This window comes from Grammomys surdaster, unplaced genomic scaffold, assembly GCF_004785775.1.
Source record: "Grammomys surdaster isolate TR1022 unplaced genomic scaffold, NIH_TR_1.0 125979, whole genome shotgun sequence".
Taxonomy (NCBI): domain Eukaryota; kingdom Metazoa; phylum Chordata; class Mammalia; order Rodentia; family Muridae; genus Grammomys; species Grammomys surdaster.
In genome coordinates, this window is record NW_021620795.1 from 1,918,101 (window position 1) to 1,935,773 (window position 17,673).

Sequence of the window (17,673 nt, forward strand, 5' to 3'; positions counted from 1 at the left end):
GGGGGAGAAGGGAGAAGGTCTCAAGAATTACTTTAATATTTTTGACATGAACATATAGGTGAGATTTACTCTAAAGGAATGCTGAGAAGAGAAGTAGGTCTGTGACGGCTAGTCAAAGATCAGAATTTTGTTTTATAAATGTCAAAACTGAAATGTACCAGAGACCAAGCCAGCTCAGTCAGTCAACAGGTTCTCCAGTGCAGAAGCGAGGATTAAAAAGAAAAAAGACGATTAGACAACATTGTAGCAGGACCCCAGCCAGTTCTGAGGCTGAAGGCGGGTTTACTTTTCCCCAATTTGCTTTTATACCATTTTAATTACATGCAAATATGAAGGTTAGTTCTGGTTGAGGAACTAGCAATACAATAGATGCAAATAGTCAAGGAGCAAGCAAGACAATAAACAAAGTCCCGTGATCACTCCCATAATCACTTTCTAAGGGCTTATCAGGATGACCAAAATATCTGAGCCTACTTCCCTGTCCTAGCGCACAGTCATATTCATGCTTGAAGCCTGCTTTTTTTGTTCTAGCCTAAGATTTAGATTCCTGACTGAAATTACTTCCTTGTCATGGCCCAGTGTTAGATTCCTGCCTAAAGCCCATTTCCTTGTCCTTGGCCAATGTCAGATTCCTGCCAAGCGGCCTCAAAAGCTCTCCGCAGACCAGATACAGTAGCTCACAGCTACAATGTCAGCACTGGAGAAGATGGGGAAGGTGTACTGCCCAGAGTTTGAGGCCAACATGGGTTACACAGTTTCAGTTCCAGCTTGAGCTACAAAGTAACTCTATCTCACAACAACAAAACAAGCAAACAAACAAACAACAAACCCATAGAAATGGCTAACCAGGTAAAGGTTCTTGCTGCCAAGCCTGACAGTCTGAGTTGCATCCCTAAAATCCATGTGATGGGAACGGGGAGCTGACTCTCATGTGTTATCTATTGATTGTCACACCTGCACTTTGGCATGTATCCCCACACCCACAATAAATAAGTAAATCAAATCTTAAAAAAACAACAACAACAAACAGAACACTGCAGTGCTACTTACATATTTCTAGAAGGCAAACAGCCATGTGCTTTAATATTTGCTGATCTATAGGTCAGACCCTCTCAAACATGGTACTAAGTAAATTATCTAGTTCATTTGTTGCTTTTGAGACTTAACTACTTTAAACCTCTAACGAGTTGAACGTACATGAGTACATTATAAATTGAAGGAAATATAGCACCTGGATACTTTTATGTACCTCACTTAATGCTAACCAAAATATTCCAATCTTGAAATGTGTGTGTTACCTTGTTCTGCCTTTAACACCACAAAGGAGCAGCTGTGCAGTGGGAGTAGTTTGAAAAGCCCTTGCAGCCGATTTCCAGGAAGTCACTGCATGAGTGAGACAGCCTTCTCTTAAAGGGCCCTATGAAGCTTCTCTTTCAAAATTATTGTTTTAATTATGCATAGTATTTATGTGCCTCTCTTTGAGAGTATGTGCACATCACTGCAAGTACCCATGGAGGCCAGAGACATCACATCCCTCTGGAACTGGAGTTACTGCCAGTTGGGAGCAGCCAGACACGGGTGCTGGGAACTGGACTCTGGTCTTCTGGGAGATGGTCCTCTGGGAGAATGTTACACATGTTTCATCACTGAGTAACCTCTCTAGCCCAGCGTTCATTTTCTTGAGATGGCTTTTCTGCAGCATCATTGTTTTTGCAACTTGATCTCATTTTTCTCCTTTCTCTATGATTCCAAACAAACTAAAAACACACAGGAAAGCATCAACTTTGTCCATGATGTAATTAATACCTTCACTGGCATAGAAAATGTACCTGCCACATGTCACTACTTTTCCTTAGCACTTAAGTTACTCTGTTATTTGAATGTAGCTATAAGTACTTCAATAAGAAATATTTTATAAATAACATATCTATATTCTTATATTTAATGAGTTATTTTAAAAGAATAATTTCCATTAGCATCAATTTGAAAATTCATTCTATAAAGTTTTTTAATTTATAATTTGTATTTGCTGTTACCATTTGTTATCAAGGCAAGGTACTTTTAAACTATTAAGTCTTCCTTCCAAAATACATTTAAAGCTTTGAAACAGGAAAGTATTAGGAGTAGAAAGAAGCACATTTCAAATTCAAATGTACATATTGTTAAGGTGTATATAATTTAATAAGTGTAATCATATAGCCTGGTTATATAAGTTTCTAGAAAAGTTATATAAGTGACATAAACATTCTAACTACTAGCCCAGTTTTTCAATATGTTATATGGTCTCTGTCTTAGTTGCTATGTTGCTATGATAAAATAACCTCATCTAAGCAACTCAAGGAAGGAGGTGTTTATTTTAGCTCACAATTCAAGGTACAGTCCATTGTGTCAGGGGAGTCAAGACAGCAGGAGCCAAAAGCAGCTGGCCACAGTACAGCCAAAGCCAGAAAGGAGAAAGCCATGAGTGCTTGCTAGTGATTAGCTTGCTTGCTTTATTTTATACATACCAGAGTCGTCTGACCAGTGAATAGTCCCACCCGCAGTTAGGACCAGTCTTCTTGAATCAACCTAATCAAGTTATACCCCATAGTCATGCCAGAGGCCTGTCTCCCCAGTGACTCTAGATTTTGCCAAGTTGACAACATTAGCCAGCAAGTTTCCTTTTCAATTAAAATTCGACATCAATATATATTATATTTAACTTGTTTGTAAGCCTTTGCACATTCATAAACTATACTTAAGCATAAACCCATTTCATAACCTTCACCCTCCTTATGTATGGCTTTTCAAATGGTTTGATGAAATCTTTATATTTTCCTTATAATAGAAATAATTTGTATTGTTCGTCAAAAACTTGACAACTAACCCAGCAAAAGAATTTTAAAAATGTTAGACGTTCACAGCTCTCTTTTCTCTTGTAACCTTTTAAACATAGGAATTTATTTTAATTATTCAGGCTTATCCAGAATCTGCAAGAAAAGACTGGGTCAGAGAGTGGCCTGGCCAGGTTGTTCTTTGTGTGTCTCAAATGTTCTGGACTTCTGAGACACAGGAAGTCATAAGTGGTGGAACAGAGGTAAAGCATCATTTGATTTTAAACTGCAGCATTCTTTTTCTTGTTTCATATTTTAGTTTTCTTGTCTGTTCTTTGTCATTTCTATATGCAGCATTAACATTTTTGAAAGCTTGTTATTTTTACTAGGCTTAGACAGACTCACTCTGTAACTCACTTATATTTTGAAATAGATTATGAAGTCAAAGTTATTCCATAAATAAGTAAGTGTATGCGTAGCCATACATGTGTGTGTGTGTGTGTGTGTGTGTGTGAGTGTGTGTGTGTGTATAACGTCAATTAAACTGCTGCTATTTTGTAGGGATTAAAGAAATACTACAAGGAACTTCAGTATCAACTAAATGACATTGTGGAGCTGGTGAGAGGGAAGTTGTCTAAGCAGACCAGGATCACACTGGGGGCTTTGGTTACGATTGATGTCCACGCTAGAGATGTCGTCATGGACATGATTGAAATGGGTAGGTGACTGTCTCTTTAATATAAAATGTAAAGTATGGATGGTGTCTAAGAAACCAAGACATGAGGTTTTTCTTAACAGGATTTCTTTTTGAATAATCTTTTGTTTTCTTTCTTTTTGTTTGTTTTTTGAGACAGGCTTTCTCTGTGTGGCCCTGGCTGTTCTGGAACTAGCTATGTAGACTAGGCTGGCCTCAAACTCACAGGATCTGCCTGCCCCTGATGCCTCTGATTGCTGGGATTAAAGGCAAGCACCACCATCACCTGGTGAATGATCTTTTCTTTAATTTGAAAACATGAATTATTTTATTATTTGCTGTGATAATAAAATATTACTTTTCAAATCATATTCACTTAGTAATTTTATTTCATTCTTTCTAGGTGTCTCACATGATACAGACTTCCAGTGGCTCGCTCAACTTCGGTATTACTGGGAATCTGAGAATGCTCGAGTTCGAATCATTAACTGCAACGTAAAATATGCTTATGAGTATCTTGGCAACTCACCCCGACTTGTCATAACTCCTTTAACTGACAGATGTTACAGAACATTGGTATGCACTTACATTACTTTGTTCACACATTAAATTTTACTTTTTGGTATAGAATTTATTTTCTTCTCCTCATTTGTTTAAAACATTTTTACAATTATTTATGTGTGTATGTGTGTGTGAGAGTGGGGTGCTGCCTGTGCCCTGGTCAGAGAACAACTTTCAGGACTGTGTTCTCTCCTACTTTATGGGACCTAGGGAGTAAACTCAGGTTGTCAGTGTTAGTGTCAAATACCTTTACCTGCTTTGCCATCTCTCTGGCCTCTCTTTTAAGTTATCTCTGGGAAGACAGAAGTACAACTACCAAAAGTCCACAATAATGATAGATCTAGAACTTCTAGTTAAATCTAAATTTCAAGTGATTGAAAATATATTCATGTGTCTGGTGTCACTTAAGGCTAGACATACAGTCTCATGCAAATGCAAAAAAATATGCATTTGCAACACTAGATGTTCCATAAAACTAGGTGCTTATGGCCAACAGGAAGAGGCTATATGGCATATGTTAGTGGCACCATCTACTGTTAAATGAAGCATCATATGTAGTGTGTGATGTGTGTGTGTGTGTGTGTGCTCTAAATAATGTAAAGGAAGCAAGGGAACTGTTAACAAATCATCCATTGCTCATCTGAAATTTAAGTTTCCCTGTGCATTTTCATTTGCTGCGTCTGCCCTAACTTGGGAATGGAGGAGGGACATGAAGAAACAGCCACCCATTAAATGCTGAGTGGTTACAGTGTAAAGTTGAGTTCTCTAGTAGCAGATGATGCTAGGATTCTTGTGCATATGATTTATTAGAGAAATGATTCATACACTACTGAATTTAAACTCTGACTGATGAAAAAGAAGAATGCATATCAACTATAATACAAAGTGGGAAGTGATGGTGGTGGTGAGAGAAACTCAGACAGTTCTTTGGGGATGCAGGAAATGGAGAACGTACCAAGAGTAAAGAGCACAGTCCAGAGACATCATAGATGGCACATTTGTTTGTCTTCCAAATCTAGACCCACCCATACTGCTGTGCTCTCTTTTACTCTCTTTGCAACTAGCCATAGAAAGTGTCTTTCTTCTACCTAGAAGTGTCTTTCTTCTACCTAGATCTCCACATCTACCTTCTGAAGAAAAGCATCCAGAGTTAATTTTACTCCCTCAGAGCTAGACTTTCTGTTCTTGAAGGGAGAACTAGTACGTGTGAAGAATTAGACAACCAGGAGATTTAGTTACAGTTTACAGCTGTGGAGACCCTTTAAACATTCTATTTGTATAGTCACAGACTTCTACGCTGAAAGAGAACAATATCATCATACCTGGCTTCCCCGGAGCTACAAATACAAATAAGTTCGCTTGGCCAATGACTGTCTATTTCTTTGTTAATTTGCTTGTTTCAGCTAATCATAGATTCTTTTCACACAAACTGTTTATTTTTCAGATAGGTGCCTTCTATTTAAACCTTGGAGGTGCTCCAGAAGGACCAGCAGGCACAGGAAAGACGGAAACCACCAAGGACCTGGCTAAAGCCCTGGCTGTGCAGTGTGTAGTGTTCAACTGCTCTGATGGGCTAGACTATCTCGCAATGGGAAAGGTAGGAGGAGTATCAGATGCCACGGACTTCCAGCTAGGTCTTCCTGGGCACACTTAGGCAAATTCCTGTGCTAATAGTCCTGGGCTGTAGTTTACGTGTTAATGGAGCTTTGATTTTAGTGGTAAAGGTAATATCCTTGGAGCTTTTTAAGCTTAATTCTGATTTTGAGTTAGAAGGTCAAATGTCTTTTTTAAAAAAACAAAGAAACAAACAAACAAAAACAAACAAGAAAATTAACCATTTGCCTCCCTCTCAGTTTTTTAAAGGACTGGCTTCTTCGGGCGCTTGGGCTTGCTTTGATGAGTTTAATCGAATTGAACTGGAAGTGCTGTCTGTGGTGGCGCAGCAGATTCTTTGCATTCAGAGAGCGATTCAGCAGAAACTAGACGTGTTTGTTTTTGAAGGGACAGAACTTAAACTCAATCCAAACTGTTTTGTAGCTATTACTATGAATCCTGGCTATGCAGGACGTTCTGAGTTGCCAGACAACCTCAAGGTGATTTTTTTTGGAAGTATAAGTTTGTTTGTTCGTCATTTCCTTCTTCCCTTTTCCATGTGGTATAAGTTAAAGCTCCAAGCACTTGTTTGTTTGGTGATACAGGGGCTTGGACTCACACATACTAAACAAGCCCTCTACCACTGAACTGCCACCCAAGGCTGAGTTTATTAAACAAACTTGAGATAGTCTCACTAAATTGCCAAGGCTGGGATTGGACTTGCACTCCTCCCGTTTCAGTCTCTTGGGTGGCCAGTATTCCATAGTTATGCTTCCTTGCCCAGCTTCCAAAAGTGGTTTTAGAAGTCCCAAACTATCAAGTAATACAAACATTTAACTACTGCTGAAAAAAAGTAGTTTGTAAGTAGGTGTTGCATTTAGAGAATAAACCTGACTATCCACCTCTTTGAATCCTGCTTCTTCTTAGCTTTAAAAATGGCTTCTTTTTGTAAATCATGTATTTCATTTGTTATGTGCCTCAGGTTCTTTTCAGAACAGTAGCTATGATGGTTCCAAACTATGCCCTCATCGCAGAAATCTCCCTCTACTCCTATGGATTTCTGAACGCAAAACCTCTGTCTGTGAAGATAGTGATGACCTACAGGCTGTGCTCAGAGCAGCTGTCCTCACAGTTTCATTATGACTACGGAATGCGAGCAGTGAAAGCGGTGTTAGTGGCAGCTGGGAATCTCAAACTAAAATACCCCAATGAAAATGAGGACATACTGGTGAGTATTAATTACATGTGTGCATTGGGAAAACCTCGATGGAAAGGTAACTTCTTTAGTGAGATCAAGCAGGGACTGTGCACAGGTAGCTGAGTTGTTTCTCTGAGTCTTTCAGGTGAGATTGAAATGGTAATTTTAGGTTGTTTATTGTATTTTGTACAATGTATAAAGTCCTTTAGGTTTGATAAGCATAGTGTTAGTTTCTGATCGTGGGGCAATTCTAGGAGCAATACAAAATAAACTGACTTTTGGCTAAGAGTTTGTATGTGTATGTGTGTGCGTGTATGTGTGTGCACGCATTAAACATGTAAGAGCAGGCAATTAAATTACATTATCCTTTTGTGATTTTAGCTTCTTCGATCAATTAAAGATGTAAATGAACCAAAGTTTCTATCACATGACATACCCTTGTTTAATGGAATAACTAGTGACTTATTTCCTGGTATTAAGCTTCCTGAAGCAGACTACAAAGTAAGTGAACCCATGAGAATTACTTTCTCCGTACAAAAACAAAATTCAACTGATGGTCCAATTATTTGCAAACTGTTATTAAATTGGGGACCTTACTCTGTGTGGATCATCTTAGAGGGGACTTTGCAGTCATTTTTCAAAAAAATAATTGGAAGAGTTTGAGAAGCATTGTTTTTTTTTCTTTTTAAGATGTAGCAAAACCCCTGTGATTATTATGAACATGAAAATACTCAAGATTTAAATCAAATTTGAAATAGGAAAAAAATTTTAAAGATACTTGGTATGATTTTATTTTGGATCTGTTAAGGTTTAGTTTGTAGCTTGCTATGTGGTCAATTTTGCAAATTTTTCATGTATACCTAAAAATCTGTTTTCTATTGCTATTTGGGAAAAATGTTTAGATCTACTATCTTCACCTGGATTGAAGTGGAATTCAAGTTTGTCTCTTAATCGATTTAATGTTTGGATTGTGTGGTAAATAGTGAGAGGAGAATGCTAACACCATTCATTCCCACTGTCTTGTAATCCATGCCTGCGTTAGGGCCTAAGTGTTTGCTGTGAATCATTACGTGCCCAGTGCTGGGTGTACTGTTACAGCTGCCTTGGTGTTTTATTTGGTTTTTGAAAATCTGTCCTTTTTGACATTGTTGAAGACTTTCTGTGTTTTTTTTATTATTTTCTATTTTTTATAGTTTTATAGTTTTCAGCTTAAAGCTTATTTATTTTGTCTTTTTAGCCTTTTACTATTTGTAAATATTTATTCACTATTTATAATTATATTTATTTACTATTTATAAGTATATCTACCTTTGCTCTCTTTTGTTTTTATTTTCACAGCATATCTTTCTCATCCATTTGATTTTTCTCTGTGAGTGTTCTATGAGATGAAACAGACAGCAAATACTTTGGTCTTGTGTTTGTTCAATCAGCTCAGTCCTTTGATACATTTTTATTGGATTGTGTAATCCATTTACAGTCAAAATAATTAATTTACTTTTGTATGTGTTTGTACATGTGTGTATATGCACACATGCATGCCACAGCTCTTATATAGAGGTCGGAGAACAACTTGCAGGAGTCAGTTCTTTCCTTCCAGCACGTGGTTCTCAGGGACTGAACTCAAGTTGTTAGGCTTGGTGGGTGTCAGATGCCTTATCTGCTGAATCAGACCCAAATCAATTATTGATAAGAGGAATGACTCACATTATTTTAATTAATTATTGATATGTAAGGTACAACTCACATTATTTTAATTAATTATTGATACATAAGGTGTGACTCGTGTTATTTTGTTTTCTTTACACATTTGTTTTTCCCTTGTTGCTTTTGTTGTTTGAAGGCAATATGCTTTCCCGAGATTTGCATAAAACATATTTATAGCTTGCTTTTTAAGGTTGGTAGCAACCTTAACATTGACTTAACAGCTAACATCCACATATAAGCAAATGGATACCGTACCATAGTTGTCTTTCTGTGTCTGGGATACCTCACTCAAGATGATTTTTTTTTCTAGTTCTATCTATTTACCTGTGAATTTCATGATTTCATTTTTTAAAAAAAGTCTGATTAATACTCTATTGTGTAAATGTACCCCATTTTCCTCATCCATTCTTCTGTCGAGGGACATCTAGGTAGTTTCCCATTTCTAGCCATTATAAACAGAGCTGCAATAAACAGGGTTGAGCAAATGTCTCTGTGGTAGAATAAGTATCTTTGAGTATATGCTTGATCTTGGGGTATTGGTTTCCTTTTCCTTGTTTTGTGTGCTATCTAGCTATACTATAGGTCCTTCCCTTCAGCAGAAGTTTAGGTTTTGGGGGAGGAAGGCAGGTTGAGACAGAGTCTTACAATGTATCCCTGGCTGGTTTGGATCTCACCATGTGAGATCTCACATGGAGTCACCATGTGACTGGCCTAAAACTCATAGACATCTATCTGCTTTTGTTCATAAGTACTGGGATTAAAAGTATGACCATTAAAGGGGCCATAGTAATATGACATAACATAACATAACGTCACATAACATGACATAACATAATTGTAGTCACGTTTACCCAGTATCTTGTGAGGGTTTCTATTGATGTGATGAAACACCATGACCAGAATAAACTTGGGGAGGAAAGGATTTGTTTGTTTGTTTGTTTGTTTGTTTGTTTCAGACATGGTTTCTCTGTGTAGCCCTTGCTGTCCTGGAACTCACCTCAGTAGTCCAGACTGGCCCCAAACTCAGATCTACCTGCCTCTGTTTCCTGAGCGCTGGGATTAAAGGTGTGCACCACCGCGCCTAGCTGGAAAGGATTTCTTTAACTTTAATATCAGAATTCATCATCAAAGGAAGTCAGGACAGAAACTCAAACAGGACAGGAACCTGAAAAGCAGGAGCTGATACAGAAGCCATCGATGTTGCTTACTGACTTGCTCCCTATGGCTTGTTCAGCCTGCTTTCTTATAGAACCCAGGACCACCAGCCCAAGGATGACACCACACAGAATGGGCTGGGCCCTCTCACATCAATCACTAAGAAAATTCCCTTCAGGCTTGCCTGCAGCCTGCTCTTATAGAGGCATTTTCTCAATTGAGGGTTCCTCCTCTCAGATGACTGTAGTTTGGGTCAAGTTGAGTTGACATAAAACTAGCCAAGACACTCAGGAAAGAATAACCCATTTCTGAACTTAAGTTCCATCAGAATGATTTGCATCTACAGTGCCTTATGTCTCTTAAACTTTTATTGATATTTCAGCTTCTCTGCTTATTCCTAGTTGCTATGGTATGAAGGGTCATCAAGCATATTCTTTTGTTTCTTAGCCAAATATAGAATTTTGGCAAACACTAGCAAAAAGAATTGATGTTATTTAAACATATATCCATCCAATGCTATGATCATTAATAACTTACAGTGTTATATTAAAAGCATTTTAGTTCTATTTATTCTTTTTAATTTGAAAAATTCTTTCTGTATGACATGATCTATAATAACACTTTATAGAAACACATTTCATTTTTATTTTATTTCAGGAATTTTTGGAATGTGCACATGAAACCTGCCAAACACATAATCTTCAGCCTGTTAAATTTTTTCTTGAAAAAATTATTCAGACATATGAAATGATGATTGTTCGACACGGGTAAGAATATTGATTATCTGCCATAGTTTAATGTTATTTTAAATTAAACTAAAGAATGAAAAGAAGCAATAAACTTTTTTTTTTTTTGTTTTTGTTTTTTTTTGTTTTTCGAGACAGGGTTTCTCTGTGTAGCCCTGGCTGTCCTGGAACTCACGCTGTAGACCAGGCTTGCCTCGAACTCTCGAACTCAGAAATCCACCTGCCTCTGCCTCCCAAGTGCTGGGATTAAAGGCATGCGCCACCACCGCCCGGCGCAATAAACTTTTTATATTAGGAAGGCTAGGGAGCAAATAACTCCTCTCTTCTCAGTAGTTTACAGAAAAAAACCAAAACAAAACAAAGAAGGAGAGGCATGCACACCTCTAATCCTGCTTGTGAGCATCAAGGCAGGAGGGTCCTGAATTGCAGGCCAGGTTGGCCTCTATGTGAAGATCCTGTCTCAGAAACTGAAGTAAACATAGCTTATATTGTTAGATAACAATTCTGAAATCCACTTGGGCACCTAATGGTCCCATTTTCAGAGATGGTTTTACTGTGAAACTAATGGAATATAAACTTTAGGACCTCGTCTTTATGGGGAATCATTCAAGCAGCTATAAACATTTTGTGTATATAACTTACTTTGTAAGGTGGATATGTAATTTTGTATTCATAATTATATGTATTTTTTCTTAAAAGATCTCTTAAAATATATAAACTTAATGCTCTTTATAATATCATGGACCTAACTCTGCCTGATTTTTGTTTCCTGGGTCTTTCTAACCAGCTGTTTTCCACAGGACTTGACTTAACATTGAAATATCTTCCTATTTTTGTCTTTTTCTCTCAGCACACATGTAGTAACAAGGAAGGAAAATGTTATTTTTAGTAACTGAAGAATGACTTCCGCCGTTTCCTGTTTATTAACAGTTAGGGTCTGATCATGATTTTTGAAAAGTTAAAATGAAAACATTTGCATTATGCAAAATTTCAAGCATATACTAAATGAGGGACGAGTAAACGAATGCTCACGCATCCAGGGTTGAGCACATGTACATGCTGTTAGACCAGACTCAGGAGGTAGAAACCGGCAAACGTCTTCTGGAAATTATAATCATCTTTTATGTTTCCTCCTCCATCTGCCCTAAGTACAGTTTTATTTCTCTAAATCCTTGTGGTAACCTTAACCCTCCAGGTTTAGTAGATTCTACACCTCCAGCCTATTTTCATCCAGTCTTGTTTCCTCCTGAAACGGCCATGGTAGCCCTCCTTTCCTGCAGTTTCCATTTCTATGCTTTAGTTACCCACAGTCAATCAACTTCAGTCGGAAAATATAAAGGGAAAATTTCCTATTTTGAGACAGAGCACTGTCATATAATCTTCTTAAGGTCTGGAAATGTATGGCAAAGAGTCCTTGTAATCACCGAAGCTGTCAGAAGCTTTAGAAACAGTGTCTTGGTTTTTATTTTAAGAGTATAGAGATAATAAAATTTTACTGTCATTTAGATATATCTTATTATATGCTATCTTTGAGAGTGTTATAAATGTGAAAAACTCAGTGTAGATTTGATCAATTTAGAAGTTAAGTGTATTTTCATCTTATCTGAGGAAACATTTTAGAAATTAAAAAATTGTCTATGGTGATTACTTCAGAGTGATGTCTTCTATACTGGTACAAATGATTGGTCATATTTTTACCATCTTCCTGTGAAATTCTGTCTCTCGTAGTTTCATGTTGGTAGGAGAGCCTTTTGCTGCCAAGACAGAGGTGTTGCACGTGCTGGCAGACACTTTAACTCTTATGAACGAACGCAACTATGGAGATGAAGAAAAGGTCATGTATAGGACCGTAAACCCCAAATCAATTACTATGGGCCAACTCTTTGGGCAGTTTGACCCAGTGTCTCATGAGGTAATCTACAGGATAACATTCTTTCCTATAGACAGGGCATATTAAAGCAAGAAATTAGGAGTATTTCTATGTTTTAAAACAGAAATCCAATTTATTTTATGAAGGAAGCTTTTCAGCTGTTCCTTTTTTTCCTCAGTGGACTGATGGCATTGTGGCAAACACATTTAGAGAATTTGCCTTAGCAGAATCACCTGACCGGAAATGGGTTGTATTTGATGGTCCTATTGATACTTTGTGGATAGAGAGTATGAATACAGTATTGGATGATAATAAAAAGGTAAATTACTATTATTTAAATCAGAACTTATTCAGACATAATTAATCAATTCTAGGATTATATTTAAACTAAAGTGTGTTAAAAATGAATGCATTTATAAATTATCTTTTCAGTAAAGACTATGCTATAGTCTTTTGTTTCTAATAGAATGCAAGTGTGCTATATTCAAGCTACTGTGTTAACATAGTAATTGTGCTAGTCACTGCTCTATTCCTGGGAAGAGACAACGTGACCAAGGCAGCTCGTATAAAAGAACCCATTTAATTGGGGGCGTCCTTACAGTTTCAAAGGGCTAGACCGTTATCATTGGGACAGAGAGAATGGAGGTAGGCAGGCACTGGAGCAGTAGATGAGAGATGCGTCATAATCTACAGGTAGAGGGAGGGAGGGAGGGAGAGAGAGAGACAGACAGACAGACAAACTGACTGACTGACTGACTGACTGACTGACTGACTGACTGACTCTGGTCTTGACATGGGATATTGAAACCTCAAAGCCCACCCCCAGTGACACACTTCCTCCAACAAGGCCACACTTAATCCTTTTAATCTTTTCAATCTTTTCAAATAGTGCCTGGTGACAAAGTCATTCAAATATATGTAAGTAAACATTGAAATATATAAGCCTATTAGAGCTATTCTTATTCAAACCACCACAACAATCCACTAAAAATTTAAATTGGACTGGGGAGATTGCTTAGCTGTTAAAAACCCTGGCTACTCTTCAGAGGACTGAGGACCCAAGATCAATGTACAATTCCCAGCACCTACCTGGTGCCTAACAGTCGTCTGTAACTCATTGCTTGTCACTGTGTGCATGTGGTGGACAGATGTACATGTGGACAAAAAGCTCGTACATATAAAAAAGAGTAAGTTAAGTTACTTCAATCTTATAATTTCGTATAGAAGTTTATAGAAGTTAGAATCAAATAAAAGTCTCATCCCTTTTGTAAAAAAAAAAAAGTTAAATACCTTAGTGTTTATCTGTACAATGTTACCCTGGGACATGAGAGATGTACAAAAGAACTAGACAATGGAAGTCTTATGATATTTCTTTTAATTGAGGGCAAATGGACATAAAATTCTAAAAGGTGGATGCTGTGATTTTAATGTATTTGAACATTTTCATAGATGTTACCAAAATAAAGATGCATCAAATTCTCTGCACCCAGAGGTTCATTCATGCACCTTCCAAGTCAGTATATGTTCCAGAGGTCATCACTTAATAAGTAATAACTGGTTTTAGCGCATTTTGAACTTCATGTTAGTCTATGTACATAAGGTGTCTGTGTTGTTGTTTTCTACTTTATTCCTTATTCTCTTTTATGTCTGTATTAGTATTCTACTGTGTGAATATGTCTCAGTTTATTTCCATTCTAGTTTTGTAGCATTAGGGACTGAATCCTTGGGCAGATATTAAGCAAGAACTCTACTATTGGGCCATTTCCCCCACACAAGTTTTTTTTTTTTTAATAAATATATGAAGTGACTATTCTATTAAATAGTGAATTCATTTAATTAGTACTCAAATGTATGTTTAAGAACTTTATCATTGTTGGTCATATTTTTCACTCAGTAGTTTTGATGGCACTGAGAGAGAAAAGTAGACAGACAGGTGTTGATGATTCAGAAAGGAGGGGTTAATCAGCAGAATGAAATGTAGGAATTTAAACTCACACAGAACACTGCTGTCACATCAGATGACAGGGAGTATCATCTGATACACAGAGTTGGTGGTGACAAATAAAATACAGTCCTTCTGCTGACTTGTGGTAAGCCTTGGTTCTTTTCAGAAGAAATGAAGCTGTTTTAAGTAGCCATGGTGGGAGCTGGGAAGGGAAGCAGATTTGCTTAGCAGTGTTTCTCAACTCATGGGCTCAACTGTGACCTTTGGGGTCACTTATCAGAGACCCTGCATATCAGAAACATCATACATCATACATTATGATTCATAACAGTAGCAAAATTACAGTCAAGAAGTAGCAACAAAGCCAGGCAGTGGGGTCACATGCCTTTAATCCCTGCACTTGGGAGGCAGAGGCAGGTGGATTTCTGAGTTCGAGGCCAGCCTGGTCTACAGAGTGAGTTCCAGGACAGCCAGGACTACACAGAGAAACCCTGTCTTGAAACTACCCCCCCCCTCAAAAAAAAGAAGAAGCAACAAAATAAATTTTACAGTTGGGGGTCACCACAACATGAGGAACTGTTAGTCTCATGGACCACAGTATTAAGAAGATTGAGAGCCACTGGGTTACAGAAACATAGAGGTATATGTGGGTTGTACTGAGGACCAGGTTAATTTAAAAGGCTAGAACCACCATTCTACCAAAGGCCGCATTTGTGAAATATTCTCTACAAACAAGCAGCCTGGGCATAGGTAAAGGTAAAGTTTCAATCCTGAAAATACACCCAGACTCTAAAGATAATGAATGGCATGCGGATAGTAGAAGCACTGTATACAAAGCAGAACTTACCCAAGAAAGGAAGTAAAACCAGCTGTGATAGGATATTCCTTACCAAGATGAGGAGAGAGCACAGTAGGGGGAAGTTGGTCTGCGTAGAGTGAGTGAGAACCTCAGTCATGATACATTAGGAGGAAGAACTCTGTTCTCCAGTAAAGGAAAAGGGGTATATTCAGTGCTAATGGGCAGGAAAACTGGATGGAGCTGTGGGCAGAGCTAAGATGCTTGAATTGAATTGTTCAGAATTACATAGTGTTTTGTTTTTCAAGAGATAAATTTCCAGATATATGGAATGAATGTCTAGAACAAAGTAAGTCAAAAATAAGTGAAGAAAAAAAAGTAAAGATGGGTTAGTCAGGAACACAAGATTCTATTGCTCTGAAATGCTTACCCTCATGAACACTGGCCCAGTCTCAAATTAAAACAAGATTGGGCCAGGATTAGGCCAGGAATGGAGTGCTTTGGTGAGAAGAAGATCCTCCATGCCTAGAAAGTGACAGCAAATGCAAGGATTTCCACATGGCTGACTTGTGTCTGATGGTGTCTGATGGTGGCAGCACAGTAGAGTGATGGTTTTTTTGTTTTTGTTTTTTGAGACAGGGTTTCTCTGTGTAGCCCTGCTGTCCTGGAATTCACTCTGTAGACCAGGCTGGCCTCGAACTCAGAAATCCGCCTATCTCTGCCTCCCAAGTGCTAGGATTAAAGGCATACATCACCACTGCCCGGCCAAACATATTCTAGATTACTTCTCTCAAGTAGAACTTTCTACAATTCTGGAAATATCTGCACTGTTAAGGTAGACATCAGTCAGTCACATGTGGCTTGACAACACTTTGTTTGCAGAATTGCTTAGTGTAGTTGAAGAACTGAACTTGGGGTAGGGAGATAGCTTAGAGTGCTTGCTGGATGCTTGAGGCTCTCACTTCATCTTGTGCAGCAAGAAAAAGAAGGTGTTGAAGAACTGAACTATATTTAATTTTACATTGGTAAGTTAAATATAAATAGCCCTACATGGTTAGCGGCTAGCATAGTGTACGGTACAACTGTTTGCCACTCTATTCTATACCTAATGAGCTGAATCCAGAAATGTTAGATGCTTCATTGTTGGTTACGACTAGACAGAGTAAACCTGAGTCTGGGATGAAGATTGTAAGAGCAAAGAGGAAGCAAGAGAGAAACGTGGAGGCAGTTGAGACTTTGTAGTGAAATTAATTTGATATATGAATAGTTGATAATAATAGTCATTAATATTATTAAAATTTAATGATCTTCAAGCTAAGGAGCTTGAGATAAGGTAGTTTTAATAATAATGGAAGAACTGAGAGTTTGAGAGAAGGGATGTAATTGATAAATTCACGCTTTGAACCTATTTGATAGAAGAGGGAATGTTTTAGATTCAAGAAGCTAAGGAGGCATCATAAACACAGGGCTAGACTAGGATTTTTTTTCTGGCTTCCATCCATATTCATGCCTTTATATCCCAGCACATCTTTTATCTATAAAGATAACAATTCTACCTAAATTTTAAAATATTTGAAAAATATTTGCCCTTAGCTTTGCCTTATGAGTGGAGAAATCATTCAAATGTCCCCTCAAATGAGCCTCATCTTTGAAACAATGGACCTTTCACAGGCTTCGGTAAGTTCTTAATATATAAATATTTAGTTTATAGTTTGTTTATTCATTTATTGAATCAAAATATTTTGTGTCCTAAATGGGCTTAACACTGGGGATAGACAGATGACTAATACTCTGTATGTTTAAAACGGGTGGGAAGATGCTAACGAATGATCCCAATACACAGTTATGTGTAAGCGCCCTGAGAGCATGGAGAGAACTGAGCATCCATGGGGCAATGGGAGGAGGAAGACCTTAGATGTTTGTGTTTGACCTAGTTTTGCAGAAGATTCAAGACTTCTTCAAGGAGATGAGTTAGGTTTGGGCATTTCAAATCATGATTGGAAGATGTCCAAACATGAATAGATATAAGATGGCTAAGGACCTGACTGAAAATAGTTTGCTGTATTGGGAACACGTAGCATGTTTTTAGAGTACCAAAATGGGAGTGGCCTACATCCTGAAAGGACTTACGAGTACTAGCTGTAATGGTCAGGGACCATGCGTGGAAAAGCGATCTTTGGAAATGGAAAAAGGAAGTCTGTGCTTTTTCTCCAGCCAGCCACTGTGAGTCGCTGCGGCATGATTTATTTGGAACCTTCACAGTTAGGATGGGAGCCACTTGTGGCTTCATGGTTGAATTCATTGAAAGAGCCTCTAAATGAACTAGAACATCAACATCTGCTGAAAGAACTTTTCAACTGGCTAGTACCACCTTCCTTAGTATTTCGGAGGAAGAAATGCAAGGTAACAGCACAGTAATTCTATGACTCCAGTTTCTGAAGATTCCATACAACTCAATTAAATTTACAGTCACAATGCTGGATGAACAAAGTCATTTTTCTTTATCTTTGTTTGTTTGTTTACTATTTATTTGGTCATTTGTTTTGACCTCAAACTCACTATGAAACTGAAAAGGACCTTGAACTTCTGATCTTCCTG

General features: G+C 37.8%; 1 protein-coding gene across 1 annotated transcript in view; it reads left to right on the plus strand.

Annotated features, from left to right (window-relative positions):
* The window catches only part of Dnah12 (dynein axonemal heavy chain 12), a 157,228-nt gene that overhangs the window by 42,985 nt on the left and 96,570 nt on the right, over window positions 1-17,673 (plus strand). The window contains exons 22-33 of the mRNA XM_028754113.1: window positions 2,957-3,076; window positions 3,375-3,531; window positions 3,911-4,083; window positions 5,513-5,665; window positions 5,922-6,161; window positions 6,644-6,889; window positions 7,241-7,360; window positions 10,376-10,485; window positions 12,193-12,376; window positions 12,513-12,653; window positions 16,669-16,752; window positions 17,290-17,478. Of these exons, the coding sequence (XP_028609946.1) occupies window positions 2,957-3,076; window positions 3,375-3,531; window positions 3,911-4,083; window positions 5,513-5,665; window positions 5,922-6,161; window positions 6,644-6,889; window positions 7,241-7,360; window positions 10,376-10,485; window positions 12,193-12,376; window positions 12,513-12,653; window positions 16,669-16,752; window positions 17,290-17,478 (1,917 nt within the window). The remainder of the gene's footprint in view (window positions 1-2,956; window positions 3,077-3,374; window positions 3,532-3,910; window positions 4,084-5,512; window positions 5,666-5,921; window positions 6,162-6,643; window positions 6,890-7,240; window positions 7,361-10,375; window positions 10,486-12,192; window positions 12,377-12,512; window positions 12,654-16,668; window positions 16,753-17,289; window positions 17,479-17,673) is intronic.